General features: G+C 43.8%; 2 protein-coding genes across 3 annotated transcripts in view; one reads left to right on the top strand and one right to left on the bottom strand.

The window, feature by feature from the left end:
- Window positions 1–6,614, top strand: part of LOC136625890 (LIM domain-binding protein 3-like) — a 95,591-nt gene extending 88,977 nt beyond the window's left edge. Inside the window, exon 11 of the mRNA XM_066600459.1 lies at window positions 152–6,614. Coding sequence (XP_066456556.1) covers window positions 152–241 — 90 coding nt within the window. The 3' untranslated portion in view covers window positions 242–6,614. The remainder of the gene's footprint in view (window positions 1–151) is intronic.
- Window positions 6,615–24,661: 18,047 nt separating this feature from the next.
- LOC136625889 (uncharacterized) lies at window positions 24,662–27,161 on the bottom strand. Of its 2 annotated transcripts, none has more exons than XM_066600456.1 (3): window positions 26,494–27,161; window positions 25,600–25,753; window positions 24,662–25,510 (listed from the first exon to the last, which is right to left on the bottom strand). In XM_066600456.1, the coding sequence occupies exons 1-3, from the start codon at window positions 26,672–26,674 to the stop codon at window positions 24,793–24,795; spliced, it is 1,053 nt and encodes a 350-aa protein (XP_066456553.1). In that variant the 5' UTR covers window positions 26,675–27,161; the 3' UTR covers window positions 24,662–24,792. The 2 variants fall into 2 exon arrangements, with proteins under 2 accessions (XP_066456553.1, XP_066456555.1); XM_066600458.1 differs by having other exon boundaries at window positions 24,662–25,507.
- Between the last annotated feature and the right edge of the window lie 29 nt (window positions 27,162–27,190).

Genomic DNA, 27,190 nt, shown 5'->3' with positions numbered 1-27,190 from the left:
TTAGTAGAAAGTGAAAGATACAACTCGTCATGAGCATCCTTAATGCAGTTTACCCATATATACTCTTAATGTACCCTAACTATTGATTCAATTAAAATACATAAATTGTGTTATATTCTTGAAAATTGAAATTCTTCATTTTGGATTACAGGTTTGCCATGTGAATTTGGAAGGCCAACCATTCTACTCCAAGAAGGACAAGCCTCTGTGCAAGAAACATGCCCATGCTATCAATGTTTAAAGAGTTTAACGAAAAGTAACGACGGGGACAGATGGCTCCCAAAAAGTTCACAACACCGCATTTTGTTACTTTAAAAAAGCACTGCATGTCACAATGCAGCAGAAATCTATTTAACATAATAACAAAAAAAAAAAAAAAAAGCACCACAATATTACAAAAGAAATTTCTGAAACCTATACAAACTTTAGAAGAGAACTAACCGCCATTATGTGAGTTTGTGTCATGTTTTTGTTAGGCAAGAACATTACGTGAAACCTGTACCGAGGCCTTGAAATGATAAAAGGATACAATAGGTCTTGCACTGCTAATCAGCATTGTGGGAGTGATATTTGGGCTCTCTTCCCACTTTAGCAGTGGTCTCTACTGCTTTATTCATTATCCTTAGACACAATGAAGAAAACGAGAACTTTTCCAAGACTCATAAAGTGCATTGTGCTTTTTCTGGAAAACTCATCACACAGATTTGACTGTAATGACAAAAGGATATTAGTAAAACCATTTAGCTCCAGACCTATAGTACAATCAGAATGACATCTTCTGTAGGTTATTGTCCCAAGGTGTGTGGGGTCCATGAGTGACAGTGATTACATAAAATGTCCTAAACCAAGGCCCTTGTATACATCATCTGCCTCAGATATACACTACGACGGCAGAAAATAGTCATGACGCCAGAGGAGTTTATTAAACACATAAGTAGCAGCTTTGCACAAGTATGTGGAGAGATTATTGTTCTGATGATACAGATGGGAGATTGAACGCAGAGCTACAGTCCCAGCAGAAAAATAAGCAGAGTGCCAAGCAACCAGATGTACGGTATTTTTAGAGCTGCCGTGGATAGCGTTTTAAAATAAATGAAGTGCATCCTGGCCAAAAAAGGAAGTGTTGTTCTACTGTTTATATCATGGTCCCCCGGCACCTTTCTAAGACAAGGGAATTAGCCAATATACAGTCTGATTGCCAGAATGGAAGAGTTTGGGAAAAAAAAGACAGAAAAAAAAAATTGTACTTTTTACAAAAATAGTATGATGCCATTATGACTATCTGTAGGTTAATCATCCATGTGTACACTTCTAATATATCTCCATAGGAATGGACTGCAATGCAGTAATACCACATGGAAAATAAAGCTTAAGCATAATGCTCATGTAAAAAGTTAGAGCCTATGTAATGTGACCCATTTACCTCTTCCATGGTGGCCTGAAGTATTGACCTAGTTGTCAAAAATGATGTAACTTTTATAGATGGCCACAAGTTGACAGACATTCGGTAATTGCAAGAAGATTTTTCCCATCGCTTGAAAATATGCTTGAGTGATATAAACAATGGAAAGGTCCAATTCACGGACCTCTTCTTGCCCCGATAAACGGAATTGTTGGTGCTAGGCAACCCTTAGCCATTATTGAGTTTTATATGGCTTGGTAGGGATACATATCGGTCATGAATCATAATTCCACATACATTATAGACACACACGCCTCCTATATATACACCCTATATGATCTATTTCATTATATGCAGTTTCCACAAATAATATTCCTAGGCACTGACCTAAAAGCCAAAAAATGTACACAATACATAGTATTGGTAGAGCAAAGTGATTACGCACCGAGGAATGGAAATAATGGAAGCTTACATATGTAGCGAAAGGATGGCAGAAAGATTGTAATATAGAGATGGAATGAGTCAAGTGTGATAGGATGAGTTGCCAAAGCACCATTTTTCTTGAGCTTGCATTGCAAAAATGTCACAAATGAGAAAATCATTACCATGGTTTTAAGGACATATCTGTTTATATATAAATATATACATATTTTATGTATTTATCAAAAATGTCAATACTACTAAGGCATGGGCCGAGAGTAGCCATGATTAAAATTTATGATGGGGCTATCCCATTCTCTGTTGATAAAGTAAATCTGCTTAGCTTTCCCCACGCCCTGTAGCGTTGGCAAACCAGAAAGACTATGAAAGAGAAGGGCATCAAGTGCAAAATACTCCTGTCCCAGGATGGATGTTGGTCACATGAGGAAGACCTCATTCACATTTTTTCATGAGGCACCGCTCCTCTAATATTCTTACAGTATTTTTTGTTATATAAAAGTGCGAATGGTGATTCCATATATAATGTTTGATTTTATAATGGACACTAGAATTGAAATTATTTATGGGCCTCTATTGATAAACTATATCAGATGATTTTAGAAGAGGAGGTAGTATTTAGGAACCCCTTTATATACTGTAGCTAGCACAAAAAGTTTTGTGTTTCTCTAACTATTTATAGTGTATTTCATGCAAGGAAAGCACTGTTGGATTTTTTCTATCCACAAACATGAGAAATTAGTATTTTCTGAAAACTGCTTTCACAATAATTAGCTTTCGTTACTTTTAATTTACTAATTTGCTTGAGTGCCATTTGGGGTTTCATGAGTGTGTATTGCAGTCAATAGTTATGCAAGTTATATAGTTGAATAATTATACAAAGGTGAGTTATATAAGTGCTTTTATAGTAGCACAGTCATGCTACAGACATCAACAGACCTGACCATGCTCAATTTTTTGGAACCATGCACAACTCTGCTCATCTGTCAAAGACCATATTTAAGTTTCCAAAACAAGAAATTGGTTAGGGGCAATTTCCTTAGCATAATCTTACTACTAGGAGTCACCTATGTAACTTAGACCAAAGGATTGATGAAGTAGGTAGGCTTTGGAAGTGGCTGCCTTGGTTTTCCAAGATGGCTTATATTTACTGTTGTAGTTTTATTGTGATACTAAAGCAACATAGACATTTTAACAAGATGACGATGATGAAGATGATGACTGTTACATAAATATATATAATGATATAAGATGCACAAATAGTGCCTTCTAGAGTTGTGTAGAGATGAAGATTGTGGATAACATTTGTGATTTATTTATGTGTGTGTGGGAATAATTTGGAATATTTAGAGTTGATGTGAGAATGACACTTTTACTATAGTTTCAATGTTTAGGAGTTAAAGGCAGTAGTTTTATCACACCAGACATGCAACTCCCTCAAGGAACACTTGTGAGTAAATCAGCAGAAAAATTACATTTTTTTGTGGCAACTAATCCAGTCACTAGACCTGAGCACTAATAAACTAGAGTCCAACTGGTGCACACAATTTAGGTGACACGGTTGGATATCTCTAGTTGTTTTCCATTTAAGCCCAGTGACTTGATAAATGGGGTCCAGTTGGTATGGTGGGCCAATGAACATATACTTGGAAGACCGTTTTCAAACATATCCATTCAACTCCATTTCAGTAGGGTTGTTAGCAATTTTTGGACAACATGTGGCAAACTATAGGCAGTTTTGATCTGGGATTATCAATACATCTAATGTGAAGTGTGCTATCAGAGACTCCATTCAGATGGCACATGACATCAAGAATACGCAAAATACATTGTCATTCTTGAAATCAAAATAGCAAAGGTAACTGATGGACTCTACTGACTTACAATGGGTTTTGCCGGAGTTCTGTTATAGTGTCATGATCCGGCACTGCATTGTGGCTTCCGTTCTCAATGGAACCATGACGTGGATGTAAACACTACCTAACACTTCTGTATCTCCATATTTCCTGTACACATAAGGGTATACTGAAGGCTGCCTGGTAGTTTACTTTCAGTCTTGTGGGCAGACGTGGCTCAAGAACTAGTTTAAGGGAGCACCATTATGAAAACTCTGCTGTGTACTCAACTCTCAAAAATAATCAGGGAATTGATAGAAGTATAAGGTTTTGTATTACTGTAGACAACATCAGTGTATAGCAATTAATATTTTGAGGTCTCAAATTCAACATGACTTCATTCTAAAAAACTAATCATAACCACTAAAAACAATTGATGGCATGGAAGCAAAAATCAGATCACTCACAATGTGTTCCCTATATGTATGAGCCCTAAAAGTTGCAAAACTGGTCTACAGATATTTATTAGACAGATAGTCACATTCTTAATATTTATTTACATTTCTTTTCTTTTTTGGAGAAACTTTTACATGCTACTCTTTGTGTCTCAATTTTGAGCGAAACACAAAAATATTCAGGAGGCTTCTTAGTTGCATAGCCATCTGGTCCGATGTAACCTACTTTTAAATTAAACAAAAAACATACATTTTTTGATATTCGGTAAAACAATTAGGATTGGGCTTCACTGCAAATGGAGTAACCATGTTTTGCGGTAGAGTTGTGGCATTACAGTAATTAACTTCCCTATACTTCAGTGTTTCTCCTTAGAAAGAACACACAAAAAAATCTGGCCTGGTCTGACTTTTTGTTATAGTTCTTACAACTTTATTTGCTATAGGGAAACATAGAAGTTACCCAGAAATCTACTGATTTAACAGTGACTCTAACTCTGTTTCACTTTGATACACTAGGCTCAAATATAGTTCAATATGTTCAGTTAAATGATTTCTTCTAATCTTGTTATTGAGTTACTATTTTCTCCGAGAACTTTTCATAGGGATTATTATAGACGCACGCAGTGATCACAATTCATTTGATTGATTTATTAGCCACACAAATAATAGTGGTAACTCACAAATCTGCATGTTATAAGGTATCAGTGTCCCATAAAAACACATGTAGATAAATGTACATTGAAGTTAATGACGCCAAACCTGAAATCAAGCAATAATCTCATTAAAGAAGAGATAAAACTAATAGACTATGCTATGCCTGGTGCAGGATCTGAAGGGGCAAACAAGCCTGTGCAATGTGATTCTGCATTCATACAGCTTTCCATTTGTTTTCTTTTTGTCCCCTAGAAAATTCATCAGGTCCCCAACCATTCTTTATTGGCACTACAGTCAAAAACCCATCTATCCATTATTAGATAGCAGCTTACAGATTTTACCTATTACATGTTCTTAGTCATAGGCTACGAGTAAGACCATGTAATATTACATATGCAAAAACTGTTATTAGATCAATGTTAAACTGTATTGCCGATAAAGAATACCCTTTATACATTTCAGGTGAGTGCTGGACTTTCTCTTATTTAATCTACTTCTTTCTAACATACATTTGATTAGTGGACAGATAGAAGGACGTATGACTGCAAGTTCACGTTTTGTTTGTTGTCGGTTACCATAGAGATACATAAGTCTGCATAGCACATGTATATGCATAAGAGAAGGATATTTTCAATAAAGACTACATGCAAAAAGTTGCAACTTTATCCATTGTAGAGCAATAAAACTAGTAACTAATTTGGTTGCAGAAGTAAACAGTCTTTAATTAAACACTGCAGTAGGTATACAACAGTTCATCCCTTTTACTATGAGTATGCAATTAATTATATATATATAAGTTAAAACATCAGAGGCGAAACTTGAAGCTCCTGGGCCTCAATGCAAAACCTGTAACAGGGCCCCCAACTATAATGCTTTATTCATAGTACTGGGCTCCCTATATGGAGAAGAGAGGCCTTATGGGCCCCCAATGGCTCCTGAGCCCGGATGCAACTGCATCCTCTGCATCCCCTATAGTTACACCTCTAATAGTGACTAAAGCTATATAGTTATCTGTATTAAAAATATCTAGATATTGTTGCTAATATTTTAATATTTGACCATTAGCAACCCCTATATGGCTTCACATGGGGTCATATGACTATGTAAATAGACTTCATTGACAACTGCAGAATTCAGCACAGCCAGCTTAGGAGACTGAATATATACATTATGGTCAGTTCATTGTTATCATGTCATTTGGTGGTAAGATCAGGGATCAGGATCTGAGGAGCCTCCAGCACATTGCACATAGTAATATAGAGTAATCAATCACTTGTTTGACTAAACTGAGCCACGGATGATAGGGGTAGAACTGATCTCTTGATTCAAGATGAATTTGGTTTGTTAGCAGATACATATTTCTCCTATTTCATTATTTATCTTCAGTCACTAAGTTGTAGGTGTTCTTGTAGGCTGACATTGTGATTTAAAGAAGACCATCTCAATTTTACTATTAGGGGGTCATTCCGCCATATGCCTTGTAGTAATCCTCTCGATTTCATTACACTTGATTAAAAAAGTTCGAACCTAAATTCTATAATTTTTACCCCAGAACCCCAAATAACTGCACATAACATTGACCTATTCATCTACACATAATGCCATAGGCTTTATTAAGTGAAGTGATCTATTGTGCTGTTCACCAAACACTGCCTTTACTCCACCAAGTGCTCTTGCTTTTATATCCTTTATGTGAGCTGCAGTTTACAGTATTACAAAAATAATGTGTGAATGAATGTATAATGCATGGATTTTGTTCTGTAAAAACTCGATTCTAGCAATTATGTCTGTGTAGACATACACTGAATGAATAAAAGCTTTTTTGTTGCATTCCGTCTATTTGACTTAATTCTGCTTTCCAAATTTTGATAAGAAAAAGTTTATTTTGCAAACACGTTCTAAAGGAACTTTGAGGAATTAGGGAAATAACATTTTCAGACTGAAACTATAGGCCTCAACCCCAATATAAGGTCACTGAATGCTTAAAGGAGATGTCCCGAGGCAGCAAGTGGGGTTATACACTTCTGTATGGCCATAATAATGCACTTTGTAATGTACATTGTGCATTAATTATGAGCCATACAGAAGTTATAAAAAGTTTTATACTTACCTGCTCCGTTGCTAGCGTCCTCGTCTCCATGGAGCCGACTAATTTTTGGCCTCCGATGGCCAAATTAGCCGCGCTTGCGCAGTCCGGGTCTTCTGCAGTCTTCTATGGGGCTCCGTGTAGCTCCGTGTAGCTCCGCCCCGTCACGTGCCGATTCCAGCCAATCAGGAGGCTGGAATCGGCAGTGGACCGCACAGAAGAGCTGCGGTCCACGGAGGAAGAGGCCATCTTCAGCGGTGAGTAGAGAAGTCACCGGAGCGCGGGGATTAAGGTAAGCGCTCCGGTGAGCTTTCTTTACCTCCCTGCATCGGGGTTGTCTCGCGCCGAACGGGGGGGGGGGTTGAAAAAAAAAAAAACCCGTTTCGGCGCGGGACAACCCCTTTAACATACCCAGATGGTCACAGCAGACCTCTAACTACTCCTCTATTAAAGTGCCAGGCGCAGTGCCCCTTGGTAGTTTAGTAATGACAGAAGGGACCCGTGCAATATACAGTGTGCTACTAGGCGGGCAGAAGGGGCACACTCCAGTCCTTGCTGCCATCATTGAACCACCAATTTACCTTAGAAAAAGACTACTTTTCTGTAAGCTCAAAGTCTCAGTTGTTTGGGGAGTCTCCCATCCTCAGAGTAGGCATTGCCCCATATAGACAGGGTACATGGACTCATCTAGATGCTTCTACTTATGCCCATGCCCAGAAACAGGATGATATCCCCAACATTATAATCTCCTGAAATATAGAACATCTTAATTCTGCGGCCACTTTAATAGTTATACTTGTCAAACTGCTTTTCATGTGGCAGCTAATAAATGTATAAGCACTTACAACATGCGAATATGAGGACCAGTTTTCTACGGAATGACTGGCTGCTGCTGGGCAGGGCAGTTTTAAGAGTTTTGCAGAGTGTAGGCTTAGTTCACTGGCATTATGAACAATACATGTGAAATACTTTGCATCAGAAGTGGGAATGGAGCCCTGTAGGTCCTGTGATGGGCTAAGTTTTTCCTTTAAGGCGGCTTCACATGGGCATATGTATTTTGGCTGCAACTCAGCGCAATGTATTTGCACCATAAATTAGCCATTTTTGGGTACATTCACTGTCCTTTACTGTATTTTTTGTGCTTGCCATTTCCAGATCTGCAGGCCCAGTCAATTATGGGTGTAACATCAGCGACGATAGGAGGTGTGGATTGCTTGATCACTAGTACACTGCATTACTTATGTAGTGCATTCTACTAAGCTTATGACAGCAGCCTATTAGAATTTGTGGGAGGTGGGGCCTAATAGGCTGAGTTACATGGCCAACAGGGAGGCCTTTGTCAAACTTCTGGCTGCCATTGGAACTCATTGATACCTTGCGATCCACTGTTGGGTGCTAATGGGTGACACAAAACACCCCCTCCTCCTGACATCTGCTTACATGCTGCAGTTCTATTGATTGTGGCATGTAATGGGCTAAACAGCCAGTATCTGAGGTTTCTCCCCTCCAGGCAGTTAGAGCAGAAGCCTGGCTGTCTGTGGTGATCCACTGCCTTAAAAAGATATATGTACAGGTTTAAAGCCCATGAGTGAGGTCAGTAAAAAGGTGTATTGGCGGTCACTAAGGGGTTAACATATGTTAATATGCATATTCTAAAAGAGTGCCTTTAAATTAATGATGAGAGTGCTAGAACTCCATGGTATTTTCTGTAAATGTACACAGCGGGATAGTACAGCTTATTTTAGCCCCTCAGTAATGTATCACTTTGTATCTTGCGAAGTAACCCAAATCATTGGAGGGCAACATTACAGCCTGGACGGCTAACAGGTTGTAGTGCAGACCGGCTGAATAGGAGTCTCACATGTTTATTACAGCTTTTTATACAATACTCACAATAAGTATACAGCTTTGTAGAGACATCATATATTTTGTACCAAACCTGATTTATAGCTCGGTTGTAATCCATAGCTGTAGTCACAATTCTACTGGTTGCTATGGGAAACAGTCAGCAAGCCTGTCATCGGACACAGGATGACATATTATCTCCAGGCCTATAATGCTATCAGACAGTTAATTTTCCCTACAACAGATTACTGACAGTACGTCTTACAAAAGCGACAATTCGTAGAATTCAAACCACCAACGGAAGCACTCAGATACTGAATCAGCAAGTAATGCTGGGAGTTACAGTGCCAAGGCCATCGGGGATGTAACTTTGGACAATAAGGCTTTGTTCACACGGCGGAATTATGCCTAAAAAAAGTATCAAAATCCGCAGCTTTCTGCCATGGTTTTTAGTGCAGATCCGTACTCGGAACGTGCCCTGTCAATGGGCAAAATTTGGTCTTCCCACTGATTCGGTGTTTACAGGCTGCTGCAGCCTGTAAGCGGGATATCACAGGCTGCTGCAGCCAATTACAGAGCTCAGCAATCGAGTGCTGAGCTTAGCTTCGTGAATGGCTGCAGCAGCCTGTGACATCCAATGCACGGGCTAACTGCAGCTTGTACACAGTATGGCCCTATTTACAATGCCAATTTTCAGTCACTGCGAGATGCACAGAAGTCGCACAAGAAAAGAACCCATTATTTACATGGGTGATTTTTCTTTCACAGCAATGCTGAAAGAGCCCCGTGTGGTGCAGCGTTCCAGGGCAGCAGAAATGCAGTCCTAAGCTCTCGCTCACAACCCAAAGGCTGCAAGTTCAATTCCCGCATGGTTCATGTAGCCAGCCCAAGGTTAACTCAGCATCCTTCTGAGGTCGGTGAAATGAGCACCCAGCTTAGTAGGGGGTAATAAATAAAGTACTTAAAAGCACTGCAGAATATGTTGGCGCTATACAAATAACAAGATTTATTTTTTAAAGAGGATTGCAACATTTCCTATTTTTGGGTAAGATCTCCCATTATTTCCTATGGGAGTAAAAGAAAAATTGTATGACACTTACATGTAGGTGCGATTTTTATGCAAGTATGATGAGATTTTTTTTTTCCAATTAAAATATTATGCGGTTTTCATGGGCGTTAAAATCACATGTGCAGAGATGGTAAAAATCGCAAGTTTGCAAGCATGATATTGGCCCAAGCTTCTAGGACCGATATCGTGCTCACGTGTAAATACAGCCTAAGGCCTCAATCACATGAGCGTTACGATTGTATGATGGCTGCAAATTGCAACGATGAAAAATAGCGGTGATCAAGTCCTGAGATTAATTAGCATTTTCTCGTTCATTCACACGAGTGTATCTCGTGAAAAATATGCTACAGCCTGGAATTCCGTTGGTCGAAATGTAATCCTTGGAATGACTTCTAATGCTTAAACAGAGCTAGCTGTTTTCTTTCCCGATCGCCAGACACAGGTAAACTCACTCCCACTACCTTTTTTCAGCTTCCATAGGAGTCTATAAGAGCATCCACCGATTTTCGTCAAAAGATAGGTCGACTTATCTTTTGACGCAGTGTGAAAAATCGGCAATCGAAAAGGGTCATCGTTTTGATGTTTTGACAGTGCAATTTTTCACACACCTGAAAATCGCCCATGTGAATGAATGCATTGGAATTCAATACTTCACAGTCGTTATTTTTGTCCGACGTTTCATCACGGCTAATTAGCCACGTAAAAACGCTTGTGTGAATAAAGCCTGAGTCTGAGTGACTATAGGCCATGCTATTATTTTTTGTCATGGGGAATGTTTTTAAAATAATAGATTATTTTGGACGACCCCTCTAATCAGCAGATCTAAAAGTGACATGATGCTAAAATATAGACATTTCTTTTGACAGGTTTTGATCAATCAGACTCCTACCAATCGCTAAAGTGAACGGCAGCAATGCTCATCTGAGCTCTGTGCCCATTTGGGTGTTTACTTTGCTGCTCGCAGCAGATTACGCGCTCCTTAGAAAGTCTATGGAGTTTGAACACTACTCGTGATGACAGATGAGCTCTTTGTTTTAGCGATCAGTGGGAGTCTCAGTGTCCAGACCCAACTGATCAAAATTTTGACATGTCACTATGAGATATTAGATGTTTTTAAAAAGTTTATTTACACCTTAAGGCCCAATGCACACGGGCGGACTATTACTGCAGAATCCGTAGCGGGCGCCTGGCCGCGGATTCCGCCGCCGCGCTGGCTGGCACATCCGCAGCACAGAGGGGAAAATATCCAGAGAGGTACATGGGGGTCACTGGCCACACCGGTTCGAATTCCACTGTGGGATCTGACCCAGCCATGTGCATTCGGCCTACCACTTAAATCTTTTAATAGGTTTGCAAATAAATTCCCAGCTACAAGGCATGGACAATATGAGTTTTGCAATGGACGGGATGGATGGGGGTTGGGTGGGGTGGTTGAGGGGGGTTTCAGACAGCTCAGTAAAATAAGTCATATGCTGAATAGTTGCAGGGAATTTTAGAAACTAATTACCTTTCAATGAATAGGACACCTGACATTACTGCAGCTAAATACCTGGATTTGTAAACAGGACCTTCCAGTTTTGCTGGGGGGCAGAATTTAGATAATATGCCAAGGGAAACCCTTTGTTTTAGTGCCTAATTAACCTTTGGCTTCTCAGTAGGGCAACAGATCTTCAGCACATATTTTGGAATGTTGCCGCAGCAGTTCAAACTTTTTAAGTTCTTAAGAATTTTCAAAAAACAGACCTATGTGACCAATCCAATGGCTATGACATGTAATGAGAACAACTAGACATCGAAACAAGCCATTGTCAGCCAGTAGTGCAGTAAGCTGGAGTGAGGCAAGGAGAACACATTGCCATAAGAATGGTTTATGTCAGATTTCCATTGTTCTATGTCTTGGAATGTGTTCCTCTTTTTTTTCTGTTTTGGAGATCTTATTGAGAATTGACCCTTATATTTTAATATACTAGTTCTTATGTTGACCAGCTATGACTCCGCACAAATTATGGGTTTTCCCTGCAGCAGTTTTCACAAGTCAGGTCTCCATTTTCACTAAAAGCGGGGGATCCCGAATTGGGAACCCTCCTCTATGACCCTCATTTGCCTTCTTAAGACCGACAATGATGACGCAACCCCTTAAAGGGGTTGTCTCGTGAAATCGAGTGGGGTTCAGCACTTCTGTATGGCCATATTAATGCACTTTCTAATATACATCGTGCATTAATTATGAGCCATACAGAAGTTATTCACTTACCTGCTCCGTTGCTAGCGTCCCCGTCGCCATGGATCCGTCTAAATTCGCTGTCTTCTGGCGTTTTTAGACGCGCTTGCGCAGTCCGGTCTTCTCCCTGGTGAATGGGGCCGCTCGTGCCGGAGAGCTGGTCCTCGTAGCTCCGCCCCGTCACGTGTGCCGATTCCAGCCAATCAGGAGGCTGGAATCGGCAATGGACCGCACAGAGCCCACGGTGCACCATGGGAGAAGACCCGCGGTGCATCGTGGGTGAAGATCCCGGCGGCCATCTTGGTAAAGGAAGAAAGAAGTCGCCGCAGCGCGGGGATTCGGGTAAGTAATAAACTTTTTTTTTTTTTTTAACCCATCCCTTGGGTTTGTCTCGCGCCGAACGGGGGGCCTATTGAATTAAAAAAAAACCCGTTTCAGCGTGAGACAACCCCTTTAAACTACAAAAATCAGTGATAATGCAACATCAAATTCCAAAGTACATAAACGGCTACAAACTTTTAAAACATGATCCAAGTCACATTTTTCTGTCTTCCAGTCTGCCTACCAAGGAAACCTATCTAATAAAATATTAATTACATTTTTGTGTTCATTTTTTTTTCTTGCCTTACAATGTATCTAAGGGCTCCTTCACACAGGCAAGAAAATAGGGCAATTTTCTTGCGTTGCGAGAGGGAGTGAAAACGCATGAGTATGAAACCAATTCATTTCGATGGTTTCATTCTCATTTGCAATGTTTTCACGCCTGCGATGCTGTGTGAAAATTAAAATCGCAACATCACTTTCATTCTGCGATACCACCCATTGTTCCCTATGGGGCCAGCGGCAGCAGCACCACCCCCATTGAAAGCAATGGGAGGAGATCGTGATCCCCTGCTGCAGCTGTGACAGGCATTAGGTAAATCTCACGCATGCGCAATGAGCAAGTAAGGAAACCGTAAAGATGGCAACACATGTAAGGCTCTTATCTCGCTCGCGAGAGGAATCCCGCGCATGCGCAATGTAACAAGAAGGACGCTAGGTCGACACTGATACAATCAATGGCCGCTGAAACTGTCAATCAGGTGCCAACCTATAGCAAAGGAGGTAATGGTAAGCTGTACAGCTTTGTGGGGAGGCTTTATTAATGTATTGATAAAGATTGGGTGATGTTTATATAAATTGTGGGCAATGACAGTGTGTGCTATCAGCTTGAGAAAGACCCACATGTCGGGTCGAAACATTGCTGTCATGACCATGGAGGAATAAAAATAAGGATGATACTGTTTGGATAACCTTGGCTATATGGACTCCTTTGGCACCCTCGATGCTGCTTCCTTTTCTTGACACATTCGACTTTGCTGGGATTAGGATCTAAAGCCGTGTAAGCATGCATCGTGCCCACTCCACCCACAGTGGGAATACTGGTGAGTGCAGCTGACATCTTTTTTTTTCTACTTGAAGTTGCTTCAATCCCTGTCGGGACTTCTCTGCCCAGCACCTGTATGACACTGTATATGATCCAATTCAAAAGAATGGGGTTCATATTCGTGCAAGAATTGTGCATCACGCAACACACAAATCTTGTGCGATTTTCTTGGCCATGTGAAAATAGCCTAAAAGGAGTTGACTGAGACCAAAGTGAAATCTATTCATCACACAATACTAAAGTAAGTTCATCCACAGTGAAGCATGGTGGAGAGCAATAACGAGTGTTTGCAGGGAGCAGTGAAGCATTATGGAAAGCGGTACAATAATAAGTGTCTGCAGAATGTGCATTAACCCTCGTCCTGCATAAAAGGGCAAACAGGTCTGACCCTGCATCGCGGCCATCATGCCACAACACTGTCATGACCGAAAAAACCATGACACAGTGAAGCATGGTGCAGAGAGGTACAATAATGAGAGTCTGCAGGCAACATTGAAACATGGTGGAGAGTAGTACAATAATGAGTGTCTGCAGGCAGCAGTGAAGCATAGTGTAAAACAGTACAATAATGAGTGTCTGCCGGCAGCAGTGAAGCATTGAGGAGAGCGGTACAATAATGAGTATCTGCTGGCAGCAGTGAAGCATGGTGGAGAGCGGTACAATAATCAGTGTCTGACAGCAGCAGTGAAACATTGTGGAGAGCGGTACAATAATGAGTGTTTCCAGGTAGCAGAGAAGCATGGTAGAGAGTGGTACAATAATGAGTGTCTGCAGGCAGCAGTGAAGCATGCTGGAGAGTGGTACAATAATGAGTGTCTGCAGGCAGCAGTGAAGCATGCTGGAGAGTGGTACAATAATGAGTGTCTGCAGGCAGCAGTGAAGCATGCTGGAGAGTGGTACAATAATGAGTCTGCAGGCAGCAGTGAAGCATGCTGGAGAGTGGTACAATAATGAGTCTCTGCAGGCAGCAGTGAAGCTTGGTGGAGAGCGGTACAATAATGAGTGTCTGCAAGCAGCAGTGAAACATTGTGGAGATTGGTACAATAATGAGTATTTGCAGGTAGCAGAGAAGCATGGTGGAGAGTGGTACAATAATGAGTGTCTGCAGGCAGCAATGAAGCATGCTGGAGAGTGGTACAATAATCAGTGTCTGCAGGCAGCAGTGAAGCTTGGTGGAGAGTGGTACAATTATGAGTGTCTGCCAGCAGCAGTAAAGCATTGTGGAGAGTGGTACAATAATGAGTGTTTGCAGGTAGCAGAGAAGCATGGAGAGTGGTACAATAATGAGTGTCTGCAGGCAGCAGTGAAGCATGCTGGAGAGTGTTACAATAATGAGTGTCTGCAGGCAGCAGTGAAGCTTAGTGGAGGCACAATAATGAGTGTCTGCAGGCAGCAGTAAAGCATGCTGGAGAGTGGTACAATAATGAGTGTTTGCAAGCAGCAGTGAAGCATGCTGGAGAGTGTTACAATAATGAGTGTCTGCAGGCAGCAGTAAAGCTTGGTGGAGAGAGGCACAATAATGAGTGTCTGCAGGCAGCATTAAAGCATGACGGAGAGTGGAACAATAATGAGTGTTTGCAGGCGAGAGTGAAGCATGCTGGAGAGTGTTACAATAATGAGTGTCTGCAGGCAGCAGTGAAGCTTGGTGGAGAGAGGCACAATAATGAGTGTCTGCAGGCAGCAGTAAAGCATGCTGGAGAGTGGTACAATAATGACTGTCTGCAGGCAGCAGTGAAGCATGCTGGAGAGTGGTACAATAATAAGTGTCTGCAGACAGCAGTGAAGCTTGGTGGAGAGTAGTACAATAATGAGTGTCTGCAGGCAGCAGTGAAGCATGGTGTAAAATAGTACAATAATGAGTATCTGCCGGCAGCAGTGAAGCATTGAGGAGAGCGGTACAATAATGAGTATCTGCTGGCAACAGTGAAGTTTGGTGGAGAGCGGTACAATGATGAGTGTCTGCCAGCAGCAGTGAAACATTGTGGAGAGCCGTACAATAATGAGTGTTTGCAGGTAGCAGAGAAGCATGCTGGACAGTGGTACAATAATGAGTGTCTGCAAGCAGCAGTGAAGCATGGTGGTGAGTGGTACAATAATAAGTGTCTACAGGCAGAAGTGAAGCATCTTGGAGATTTCTGGCATATTTGGGGCTGCATTTCAGCAAACAGAATTGTGGATTTGGTCAGAATTACTGGTGTCCTCAATGGTAAGAAATACAGGCAGATACGTATCCATCATGCAATACCATCAGGCAAGCATCTGATTAGCTACAAATTTATTCTGCAGCAGGACAATGACCATAAACATGCAGCCAATGTCACAAAGAACTATCTTCAACTTTAAGAAAAACAAGGAGTCCTGGAAGTGATTATATGGCCCCCACAGATCTCAACATCATCCAGTCTGTCTGGGATTACATGAAGAGACAGAAGGATCTGAGCAAGCCGATATCCACAGAAAGTCTGTGCTTAGTTCTCCAAGATGTCCGGAACGATCTCCCTGCCGAATTCCTTCAAACTCTGTGTGCAAGTGTACCTAGAAGAACTCATGCTGTTTTGAAGGCAAAGAGTGGTCACACCAAATATTAATGGGATTCGCATTTCTCTTTAGTTCATTTACTTTGTGTTTTGTTAATTGATAATAATAAACTATTAACGCTGCTATTTTTGAAAACATTCTTACTTTGCAGCATTTTTTCAACACCTGCCTAAAACTTTTGCATTATACTGTATATGTACTAGATTACTGGATATAGGTGGTCGACCCAGGAATTTTCAGCTGATTTTCATAGTTGCAGTCTGGAAGGATGTTCTTCTCTCTTACAGGCGATAATTGGTAATTACGTCATAGACCTGTTGTAAGGGTCGACTGGCTGGATTTGTCTTTTTCATCCTTACATTGTAAATGAAAACTTGCTGAAGGACACACAAAACTATAGAAGTAAATGAAATAGTTGATCTTCTGCATACTGAGCTCCGATGCTACAACATGTATCGTGGTAATGCATCATGCGGTCTTCTATCTTCACTCATCATTTTGAACATTTGCTAATATACTTTTTACAGGAAGTTGGAGAAGTATTGCAGGAAATCCTTTTACATTCCCAAAGTGGCCAATACTTACAGTTTTATGTAGAAAGGAAATAATTAATTGAGCTAGAAAGGAAGGCAGCTGTATTTCCTGCTGGTCTACATACAATAGACATTGCCCTTCGGTCCACCACGGGTGTTATGTTAACAGACATGTGGCAAGCTCTGGCGTCCACAACTGCTTGAGGGACAGCAATGGAGCCATGTGTATTCAGCTGACGGTCTTGTTGGGTTGTGTAAAAACACTGATGATGGTGGAAATGCGTTTCCATAGTTGAATCTATGCAAGACGTGGATTAACCACAGACTGGAAGTAAGAGTAGTGACGTTTGTGGTAGATACACATCTATAAAAATACTTGTTTCATTATGTGCACAGGGTGTGGACAAAAGTATGGAAACACCGTACGAAATGCATGCCTTCAGTTACATGGGATTATAAATCATATTTCAATAAGACATGTAGAGACTGAATTTAAGTGTAGGTAATATGACACAAATGCTGCTGGGCAGAAGTGAACATTTGCCTGAGCAACAAAGTTACATTAGTCAGGGGTTAGACTGTTACCTGCTGGCTCCCAAAATCACCCAGAGCAGGGCAAGAGGTGAAGTAAACACAAATTTGGAGGGGAAACTCTTAGCCAAGCAGGGGTCAAAAGGGCATATCAGTGCTAATGATTAAAATCCAATACATTTCATACAGAGTATTCATATTTTTGTCCACCCCCTGCATATTCTATGAATGTCATTCAAAACTAGATATAGTTTAGCATAATGTAGTGTTCTGCTCTGTTTTCCTTTATTTTCAGTCTTCACCCTTTGCATCCAAGTTTAATTTCTGCACAGCGCTGACACTCCATCCTACAAATGGTTGCCAATGGAGGTGCACATGACACAATCCTGTGCATCAGAGCCTCTCCCGACTTACACTGTGTACAGTTTCCTGCTTGTTCGAACCAGAGCCCAGGAGAGAAACCAATGCAGGTGGAGAGCATTTTAATAGGAGACATTGAAGTACAGATTTGAGTCATGTACCCCTCTATCATCGACTATTCGTAGGACAGAGCAGCGGCACTGTGCAGAAAGAAAACTTGGATTGCAAGGGGGTGTGATTTGAGAACAAAGAAAAATGGAACAGATTAAGCAAACACTATATTGGACTTTTTATACATAAGGTAGCCAAGCCCTTTAAACTCTTAGAACCCAATACAAACTGTGTATCAGGACCCCCACCAACATACCTACTTATAAAACTTATGTGGCATTTGGCACCAGGGCATGGGTGTGAGTGTAGGCTGTGCAGTAATACATTGATGCGTGGAAGAGTTTACGTACGTGGCACAACCATGTGCATGGAGACCATGCCGCTTCCTAGTACAGAGGACAGGATACCTCCTCACATACAGCACCCAATGGATTATGCCATGGTTTATTTTGCTTTGCATTTATATGGTAGTGGTAGTTGTCATGGCTACAGACGCACGGACACAAAAAGAAAGTTTGCAAAAACACCTAAATATGTATAAACAAATATAAAACTTTATTTACTGACAAGTTAAAAACATTTAAAACTGCATAGTAGATGCAAAAAGCCATAACACAAGGGTGTGTCCAATAATAATAATACAACGTATATAGAGTCAGCTGATTAGCCTCTGATTTCCATGTATCCCAAAAATAAATGGAGGCCGAGTCGCCTAGAGATGCCCCATCAAGACTAGGTGGGTTGTCACTTCCACCTATACGTCACGGCAACCATGTGGACATACCCTTTGAGCAAGGTCAGAGGTGACAGATTTGTGGTATGGATTCCGGACTGTCAATCCACAGCTAACTGAATACAATACATGTGGATGAGGGTTTGTAAACACCATTCACATATAGGAGACGCTTTCCACACAGAAAGATACACCGGCCGCGGATTTTCTAACCCACAGCATGTCGTTTCTGTTACGGAAATGCAGCAGATTGTCACAGCGAATGTTGCCCATCTTCGATATATTTGCCAATGTCTGTTTGTTGGAGCATCACGCAGAAACTGTACGACTGATTGACATGAAGTTTTGCACACAGTATAATTTTGACCCAGAGAAGGTAATAAGCTACAAAAAAAAAATTCTGAAATTTTGTTGCCATGGCAACCTTATTTTGCATTTTTTTGTCTTTGCTTGAATTTTAATGCAGCAACCCCCAATGGATCCTACATACCCGATTTAGTATTCCTGGTTAATTCCAATATGTAATTGCCACTAGAAGAGTCAGACTGAGTGTTGGTGTTTCAGGACTTCTTTTTAGCCCCAGTCTGCCTCATGTCCACGGGCCCACATGGTTGTCCAGTGCAGAATCCCGCAGCGGATTCCATTCGGCCCACAGACATTTTACTCACCTGTCGGGGGCACTGCTGGGTTCTCCTCCATGCAGGCCGGATCTGCTTTCTTCTGCACGGCGGATGCGCTCAGGGCGCTGGCGATGCGCCACGCGCATGCGCTGTGCCTTCTTTTATTTGTTTTAAACACCTGCTTTCCCGCGGTCCGCGGCACGGATGCAGTGACAGCTGCGTCTGTGCTGCGGATCCGGATGGCTTCCATTGGCTTCAGTAGAAGCCGTGGGGAGGTGCTCGTGTGGGAAAACCGCATAAAAATGGAGTATGCTGCAGTTGTTTTCCCGCGCATGTGATCTGCATCCCCGGGAAAAATGACATCTGCAAGTATTTAATTACCTGCAGGTGCCCAAGGATTCCCTATGGGTGCGGATCGCACGCGCAGGAGACCCGTACGGATTTTGTAAATCCATTTAGGACGTGCACATGAGGCCTAACCCTGGTGGAGCCACCAATCATTTGCCCATTTTGTCCTTCCTAATTACATCTTGGATGTCCATGTGGGTAACAGTTTGCAAAAATGATCCGTCCCCAGACAGGAGTACATGGAGCAAATTTATGAACACTGGCCCTAATTTATCAAAACTGTCTAACAGGAAATCAACAAACAGTAAAAAAAAGTTTTTGATGCTCATAGCAACCAATCACAGAGCAGCTTTCGTTTTACCTCAGCACTAAGAGGATTAAATACTGTTGCCTATAACAACCAATCACAGAGCAGCCTTTGAAGGTGGCGGGAATTAACCTGGAGGAGTCCTGCTTTTCCCATGGCCAGTTGGATTTGCCGTTTTCAAGAGTTGGGAATGGAAAAAATATTTTTGTTTACGCTCCTGGTGGAAAAACCAGAAACCCTGTGTATCAAAAGGCCTTGCAGTAAAAGTTCTATAATAAAAATGTTACATGTAAGGATTAGAGATGAGCGAGCACCAAAATGCTCGGGTGCTCGTTACTCGGGACGAAATTTTCGCAATGCTCGAGGGTTCGTTTCGAGTAACGAACCCCATTGAAGTCAATGGGCGACCCGAGCATTTTTGTATTTCGCCGATGCTCGCTAAGGTTTTCGTTTGTGAAAATCTGGGCAATTCAAGAAAGTGATGGGAACGACACAGCAACGGATAGGGCAGGCGAGGGGCTACATGTTGGGCTGCATCTCAAGTTCCCAGGTCCCACTATTAAGCCACAATAGCGGCAAGAGTGCCCCCCCCCCCGCACTGTCAGCGTAAAGATCGTTCTCCTCTGCCATAGCTGTAACAGCTGTGGAAGAGAAGAACGATGTTTGCCCATTGAATTCAATGGAGCCGGCAATACAGCAGGTTCCACTGCAAGCAATGGGCTGCCGGCGATCGCAGGATGAATTGTCGGGAAGGGCTTAAATATATAAGCCCTTCCCTGCAATTCATCCAGAAATGTGTTACAATAAAAATATATACCGGCGTATAAGGCGACGGGGCGTTTAAGACGACCCCCCAACTGTCACCTTATACGCCGGCAATACAGTGGAGCAAAGAATAAAAATCATTACTCACTTCTTCTGACGTTCTGCGGCGCTCCTGCAGGCTGTCGCTCCCTCCTGGTTCCCGGCAGAGCATTGATTTCTGGACGCAGGGCTTGAAATCCCTGCCTCCAGAAACACAGCCAATCACAGCCATTCAATGACATCATTGTCATTGGCTGTGATTGGCTGAAGGCACGTTTCCCCTTACGTATTTGCAAACCTTCTGGCACCCAAATATGCAGAAAGATAGAACATGTTCTACTTTTTACTGCACTTGCGCAAAACACACTCATATGAACGGATCTACTGAACTTAATGGGTTCCATTGTCTATGTTTAACAAGTTGAAATTTTGAGCATACCCGCGAATACACGGTCGTCTGAATAAGTCCTTACGCTGGCTTCACATGGATATTTATGCATGCGCAATAAGCAGAGAACAGAACCCATTTGTTCATATTTCCGTATTTTGTGCACGCATTTCAGTTGAGCTAAAAAAATAAATAAATAAGTGTTCTATTTTTCCGCATATTTGCACACCAAAGGTCTCTATAGAAGTCACTGGAGATGCGTGAAACACTGCACAATTCTGCTGGAAAACATTTGCCATTTCAATCAGTGCCTTTGTTTGGCGCGCTCAAATGAACATACCTTGAGGGGGCAAAATGTACAGTAAGTTACGCTGATGTGAGTGCAAAAAAGCATCATTCATTCTGCAAATATGCAGCGCTCAAGTGTGCGCAAATGCGGTTACGCTCATGTGAAGCCGGCCCACCATGTACAGTATATATTCATAGGAAAGCATATTCTTTGCTAGCAGTAAAGTAGGGAAGAGATTACATCAGGCACCACAGTCAGGTTTTCTTCAGTCTGCTGCTCCGGGGGATTACTGAGACCCCCACAAACTTAATGAAAGCCAAAATAATACGATGAACATAAATCTCACCTGCTGATTCCACCACCGTTGCACTACCGCTCCCCGCCAGTCTTGTTTCCTGGCGCTGCAGCGATGACCTCACTGACTCTTCATATGTCAGAGGGGCAGTTGCTGTGGTGCCCCTGCGACTTCCTGTGGTTCGAGCACGTGATTTCTCAGGCTGGAGACTGACTGCAGCAATCGCGTCACAGAATGCACCGGTGTAAATACCGTATATACCGGCGTATAAGACGACTTTTGAACCCCGAAAAATCTGCTCTGCAGTCGGGGGTCGTCTTATGCGCCGGTAATACAAAAAAAAAAAAAAAGTGTAAAAAAAAAAAATTTATTACTCACCTCCCACGGCGTTCTGTCGCGCTCCGGCAGGATGTCGCTCGCTCCGGCAGGCTGTCGCTCGCTCCTCGTCCCCGCCGCAGCATAGCTTTCTGAATGCGGGGCTTGAAATCCCCGCTTCCAGAAAGCTAGTACACACGCCGGCAGCCATGACAGCATTGAATGGCTGTGATTGGCTGAAGGCGCACGTGTTAGCAATCACACCCATTCAATGATGTCATTGAATAGTGTGATTGGCTGAAGCCACGTGTGCTTTAGCCAATCACAGCCATTCAATGATGTCATGGCTGCCGGCGTGTGTATTAGCTTTCTGGAAGCGGGGATTTCAAGCCCCGCATTCAGAAAGCTATGCTGCGGCGGGGACGAGGAGCGAGCGACAGCCTGCCGGAGCGAGCGACATCCTGCCGGAGCGCGACAGAACGCCGTGGGAGGTGAGTAATAAATTTTTTTTTTTCTCCACTGTATACCGGCGTATAAGGTGACAGTTGGGGGGTCGTCTTATACGCCCCGTCGCCTTATACGCCGGTATATTATGCAGGAAACCTGAGTATTTGCGCATGAAGTACATAAGCCTGTCTAATTTGATGCGCACACAGAAACCTACAGAAGTGGGCGAAATAGGTGGGCACAAGCGATTTTCGGTTGCAGAAATATGCAGCGTATTTACGCGACTGAAATGTTCTTTCCCTGATGCGAGCCCTTAGTGCTGTTTGGCAGGAGCATAAATACACAGTGTATTGCGCACGTAATACGCAGGTAAAAGAGCGCATGGATTTAAATTGGGCTATTCAGTTGCATATTTTTTTGAGAACAAGCAACATCGCCGTACAATGCAGCGAAATCAATGGCCAGCGTGAAAACCTGCATATTTACACACATCAGTGGGGCTGGTAAATACGCTACATATTTCCATGAGTAGACACTGCGCCCGGCACCAACACACAAGGCTACTGTGTATGTCGGCCAGTTAATGCACCGCATATTCACAGACCAAAATACGCATCCGCTCGTAGGACACTCGCGCATCAGCGTACATCAAAGGGCGAGCCCAGAACATAGAGGCGGAGGTTCTGGGTTCACCCTTTCATGTCAGGGTGAGGCCGGAAAGGCCACTTCGCAAGCCTCTACAGCGATTCGCATCAATGCTTTCAGCCATATGTCGGTGTCCACCATGGACAGATTGGTGGAGGTGGTGCATTCTGGTCTGACTGCCACCAACAGCATGCGCTGATGTATCTTTGCTGAGGGACGTCTTCTAGTCACCCTGAGATACGTTCTTTCTGGGGGGGGCTTTATGTAAACTGTTCAGTGTAGAGTCCCTTTTCCCCTCTCGTGTTCCCTAGGTAGTCTACTTTTGGTGCAGTTCCTATAGTTTCGTAACCCCTTTTTACCCTTTCCTTAAGATTCTTCAGCTCTGGAAACTCATTTATGTCACTGAACTTTGAGTTCCCGTTGGGCAGCTCCACCCTCCCTGGAATCGTCAGGAGGACCAGCGAAGGACTTTGGACGCAGCTAAAGCCGTTGGTGATGCCTCCACCCTCCTGGCAAGCATGGATGGACATTGCCGAAGGTTTTGAAGCTGCAGTGGTTTCTGAACAGCATCGGGGCCCTGGACGGCAAGCATAACCGTGTGAGGAAGCCGGCGAACTCAGGGTCCCGATATTACAATTATAAACAATGCATTTTAGTAGTTCTGTTGGCTCTCGCCAATAATAACAATCGCTTTATAATTCTTACATCTTCTCCTCCCCGATCTTTTCCTGGCTCCTCCAGTCCCCCGGGTCACCTCACCTCCAGCCGGCCGGATCCTCCTCTTTCTGTTTTGGAGCGTCTATTAGCTGCAGCTCACTTCCTGCAGGACAGCGAATGCTACGAGTAATGTAACGTTCACTGCCTAGCAGGGAATGCCGAAACATTGTCAGCCTGATTTATCGCGCGTGTGTGATATCTCACTGCTAGTGTTTCATATACTATATGGCGAGACATCGTGGATGCACAGTTGCACTAAAGCAGGCGCCAAGGAATCGGCATTCCCTGCTAGGCAGTGAACGTTACGTCACTCATAGCGTTCACTGCCCTGCAGGAGGTGAACTGTAGCTAATGGACACTCCAAAACAGGAAAAAGAGGATCCGACCAGCTGGAGGCGAGGTGACCTGGGGAACTGGAGGAGCCAGAAGAAGATTGGGGAGGAAAAGATGTGGTAAGAAGGCTGCCTGGGGAGGAATAGGCAAGTATAGAATTTTTTTTTTTTTTTATTTTGGGTTGGTTTTTCCTTGCACAGCATTTTACGGTCATGTGTAACAAGATCCCCACTGCGATAGCTTACGCCTCGGCACGACACTGAAGGAGTATCGTTCAGATGTCCACGTTACTGTGGGAATCTGAACGATAATCATTCAGTGTAAACACATGCACCGACTTAAGGACGCTCGTACAGTTTAGGAGCGCCCAAAAACTGAACGCCTGTTTGGTGTAAACAGCAGTTGTTCACTGTGAATCGAGGCAGATGGGGAGAGAATAGAGATGAGCGAGCATACTCGCTAAGGACAATACTCAATCGAGCATTGCCCTTAGCGAGTACCTGCCTGCTCGGAAAAAAAGGTTCGGCTGCCGGCGCGGGTGAGCGGTGAGTTGCGGCAGTGAGCAGGGGAGAGCGGGATCTCCCCTCCGTTCCTCCCCCGCCGAATCTTTTCTTCCGAGCGGCAGGCACTCGCTAAGGACAATGCTCGCTCGAGTAATTGCCCTTAGCGAGTATGCTCGCTCATCTCTAGGAGAGGACCATCTCTGGCCGCTCCGCCTCCCTCCATGCCGGTGTATCGAGTATCACTGGGACGAGCTGTCGGATATAGTTTGTTCAACAGCTCATCCCCCGGCAGCCCAGCATTATCTGTCTGGCTGTGGAGTCCCCTTTCCTGCTGCCATAATGGAGTCGGAAAACAGAATTATAGCCGCGGATGTGAAAGCAGCCTAGAAAGATAGAAAATGTATGAACCCACACACGTTGCAAAGCTAAAATTTATAAAACAAATCATAGAAAACCAGATGGATAATAAGTTCCCAACTGTAAACAAATACCCCACCACCCCCAAAACTATGCGTAATGAACTATTAGAGATTAGTGTAGGGTGTCACATGTTGCCAGAAGCATGATCTATTCCGTAGGCCATGGTGGTGGACGGGCTTTGTGATGGACTGTACCGGTCCATTTTGCCTATATCCGGGGTATGTAGCCTACACTGCCCCTGTTGTGCCGTATAATTAGGGCCCTGTTTGTGAAAACTGGGCCAGTGTTCCTGGCTGTGATTTGGTTGAGGATTTTGTTGATGACGAGTGTACCGCCAGTGGTCCATTGCTGCGAAAAGGCTGTATGGGACTGACGGGGGGGTACACGCTTCCACTAAAGTTTGCATATAGGTCTGTATGGGCATGGCAAATTGTGTATCAATGCTGCGCAGGTTTGTGGCCAGGTACCTACAGAAAGCATCGGACCAGTGTTCGGTGTGCTTCGACTCCAGTGGCTCCAGGAATTGATTCTGGACCTCTTGAGTCGCCGCCACCACCACCACCTGTTGGGTTTCTGCTGCCAGCTCCTCTTGAGTCACTGCTGCAGCCACCATCATCTGTTGAGCCGCTGCTGCAGCCGCCTGTCGAGTCGCTGCTGCAGACGTATTTTTTCTTTTCCTTCCTCGTCCTCTCGGCGCGGTGGCGGGACTGGGTGGAGCTGTGAACTGCCAGGACGTTTCTAGGAGCCCTTCCATGGTTTCGGAGCTCTGAGACTCTGCAGGTGAAGATACGGTGTCCAGTCTTTCCGACGTTTCTTCTCCGGGCTCTAGGGCGTCACGGCTGCTGTCCGAAACATAAAAAACGTTAGTTTTTTTTAAACGCATGTGTGCGTTGCTTTACTAACGGCAAAAACCCGCTACCAATAAACTTACAGTTGTGGGTCCACGGTTCTGGCGAGGTACATAAGTTGTTGCAGGTACAAGTAAGGTTTTTTTTTCTTTCCCTTTGATCCACCACGTAGCTGCTCAGAGTACTCTCGCCGAAACTGATCGCGTGCGCTGCGCCATTTTGTCTTCAGTTCGACAACTGGGAATAAAAAAGGAAAAAATTATAAAACCATATAAAAGTTGCAAAAGGTCATCCATCAAATTTCAAACCCGCCCGCAGAAAAAAATTTGACTTTTTTTTTAGCCATAAAAATTAGAAGCACGGCGATGGACGGATCACGATAGCATACAGGACGCGTCAAAACGGACACAGGTGGCCGCAGGATGTCCTGAACATATCGCTGAGCTGTCATTGTCCCTCGTACCACTACTAGGGGTGACCTACTGTCATATGTGATGCCCCCCAGACCATCTCACCAGCAGGGGGGCAGTGTGACGCTCCACAACAAAGGCAGGATTGAGGCGCTCATTTTGCTTTAGACGAGCGTTAGCGCGAATACACTCGCCACAAGGCAGCGTATTTGTGCTTGTACAAGAATTGAAGGGCCACGTAACCATCGTGTTGTACACGTATCAGCGCAAATTACTGTAATAGGGCCATCTACACGTGCGTCATACTCCCTGTCCGTGAAATTGATTGGCTGGTGTATTTGCGCCCCTGCCATAGACTTCTACAGCAGTTTCGCTGCGCGAAATGCAGGAAAATAGAGCACGACATTCATGCGCAAAACACGCTTATGAGACCGAATCCACTGAAGTCAGTGGGTTCTATTCTCCGTGTTTGGCGCACGTGGATGTCACCGTGTGAATCCGCCCGGAGGACGCAAACAATAACAAAAAATGCCCCATAGTTATCACTAAGACAAGACGTCCTCTTACTCAGGTCCTTCCTGCGATGAGCGGGTGCGGTCAGCCACTCTGCGGGGAACATGTCTACCGCCAGCTCCTCCCACGCCTGCTCCTTGGCGTAGCGGTCCCTGTAGATGCAGGCGGTGCAGTCCCAGATGACCGCTTTGTCCTCCATCAGGGCAATCAGCTTCCCCATATCAAATGTCGGCATGTTGTGGCTTCTGCGAAGGTGCCGCCCACAACTTACGGATCTCCTTCTCCCACTGGCATAACAACCTGTGCCCGCCGGATCACACCTGCAGCTGCGCACTTACTGCATTTGTGTTAGGACCCCATTCATTTCAAATGGCAAATTAGCCCCAAAAATCGGTCACGCGGCACGCACTGATTACACGCCACCAATGGGGGAGGCCGCCCTGAAATAAATGGAGGTTTAGTGCTACCTATCTCGTGTTGCTGCCCTTATGGGGCGTAATACCCCCCTAGGCAGGGCGGGCGGCGATGGTTTGTTTTTTTTTCTCCAGGCCCCAAAAGTTCAGTCACGTGACAAATACGCAGCAGTAAGGGAACCCTGTGGTATGAATGCGTTCTCTGCACTGCGGTTTACGTCCGTGTGAACGCGCCCTTCCCTTTCCTCGACCGCTCTGCCATGTATGCGCCCGTCGCCGGGGTCACTTCCGCTCTGGCCGGGCTGGCAGTGAAGGGGTGGGGGGCGGAGCCGGCACAG

This window comes from Eleutherodactylus coqui, chromosome 4, assembly GCF_035609145.1.
Source record: "Eleutherodactylus coqui strain aEleCoq1 chromosome 4, aEleCoq1.hap1, whole genome shotgun sequence".
Taxonomy (NCBI): domain Eukaryota; kingdom Metazoa; phylum Chordata; class Amphibia; order Anura; family Eleutherodactylidae; genus Eleutherodactylus; species Eleutherodactylus coqui.
Note: the sequence above shows the minus strand (reverse complement) of the source record. Positions and strands in the feature narration are given on the sequence as shown.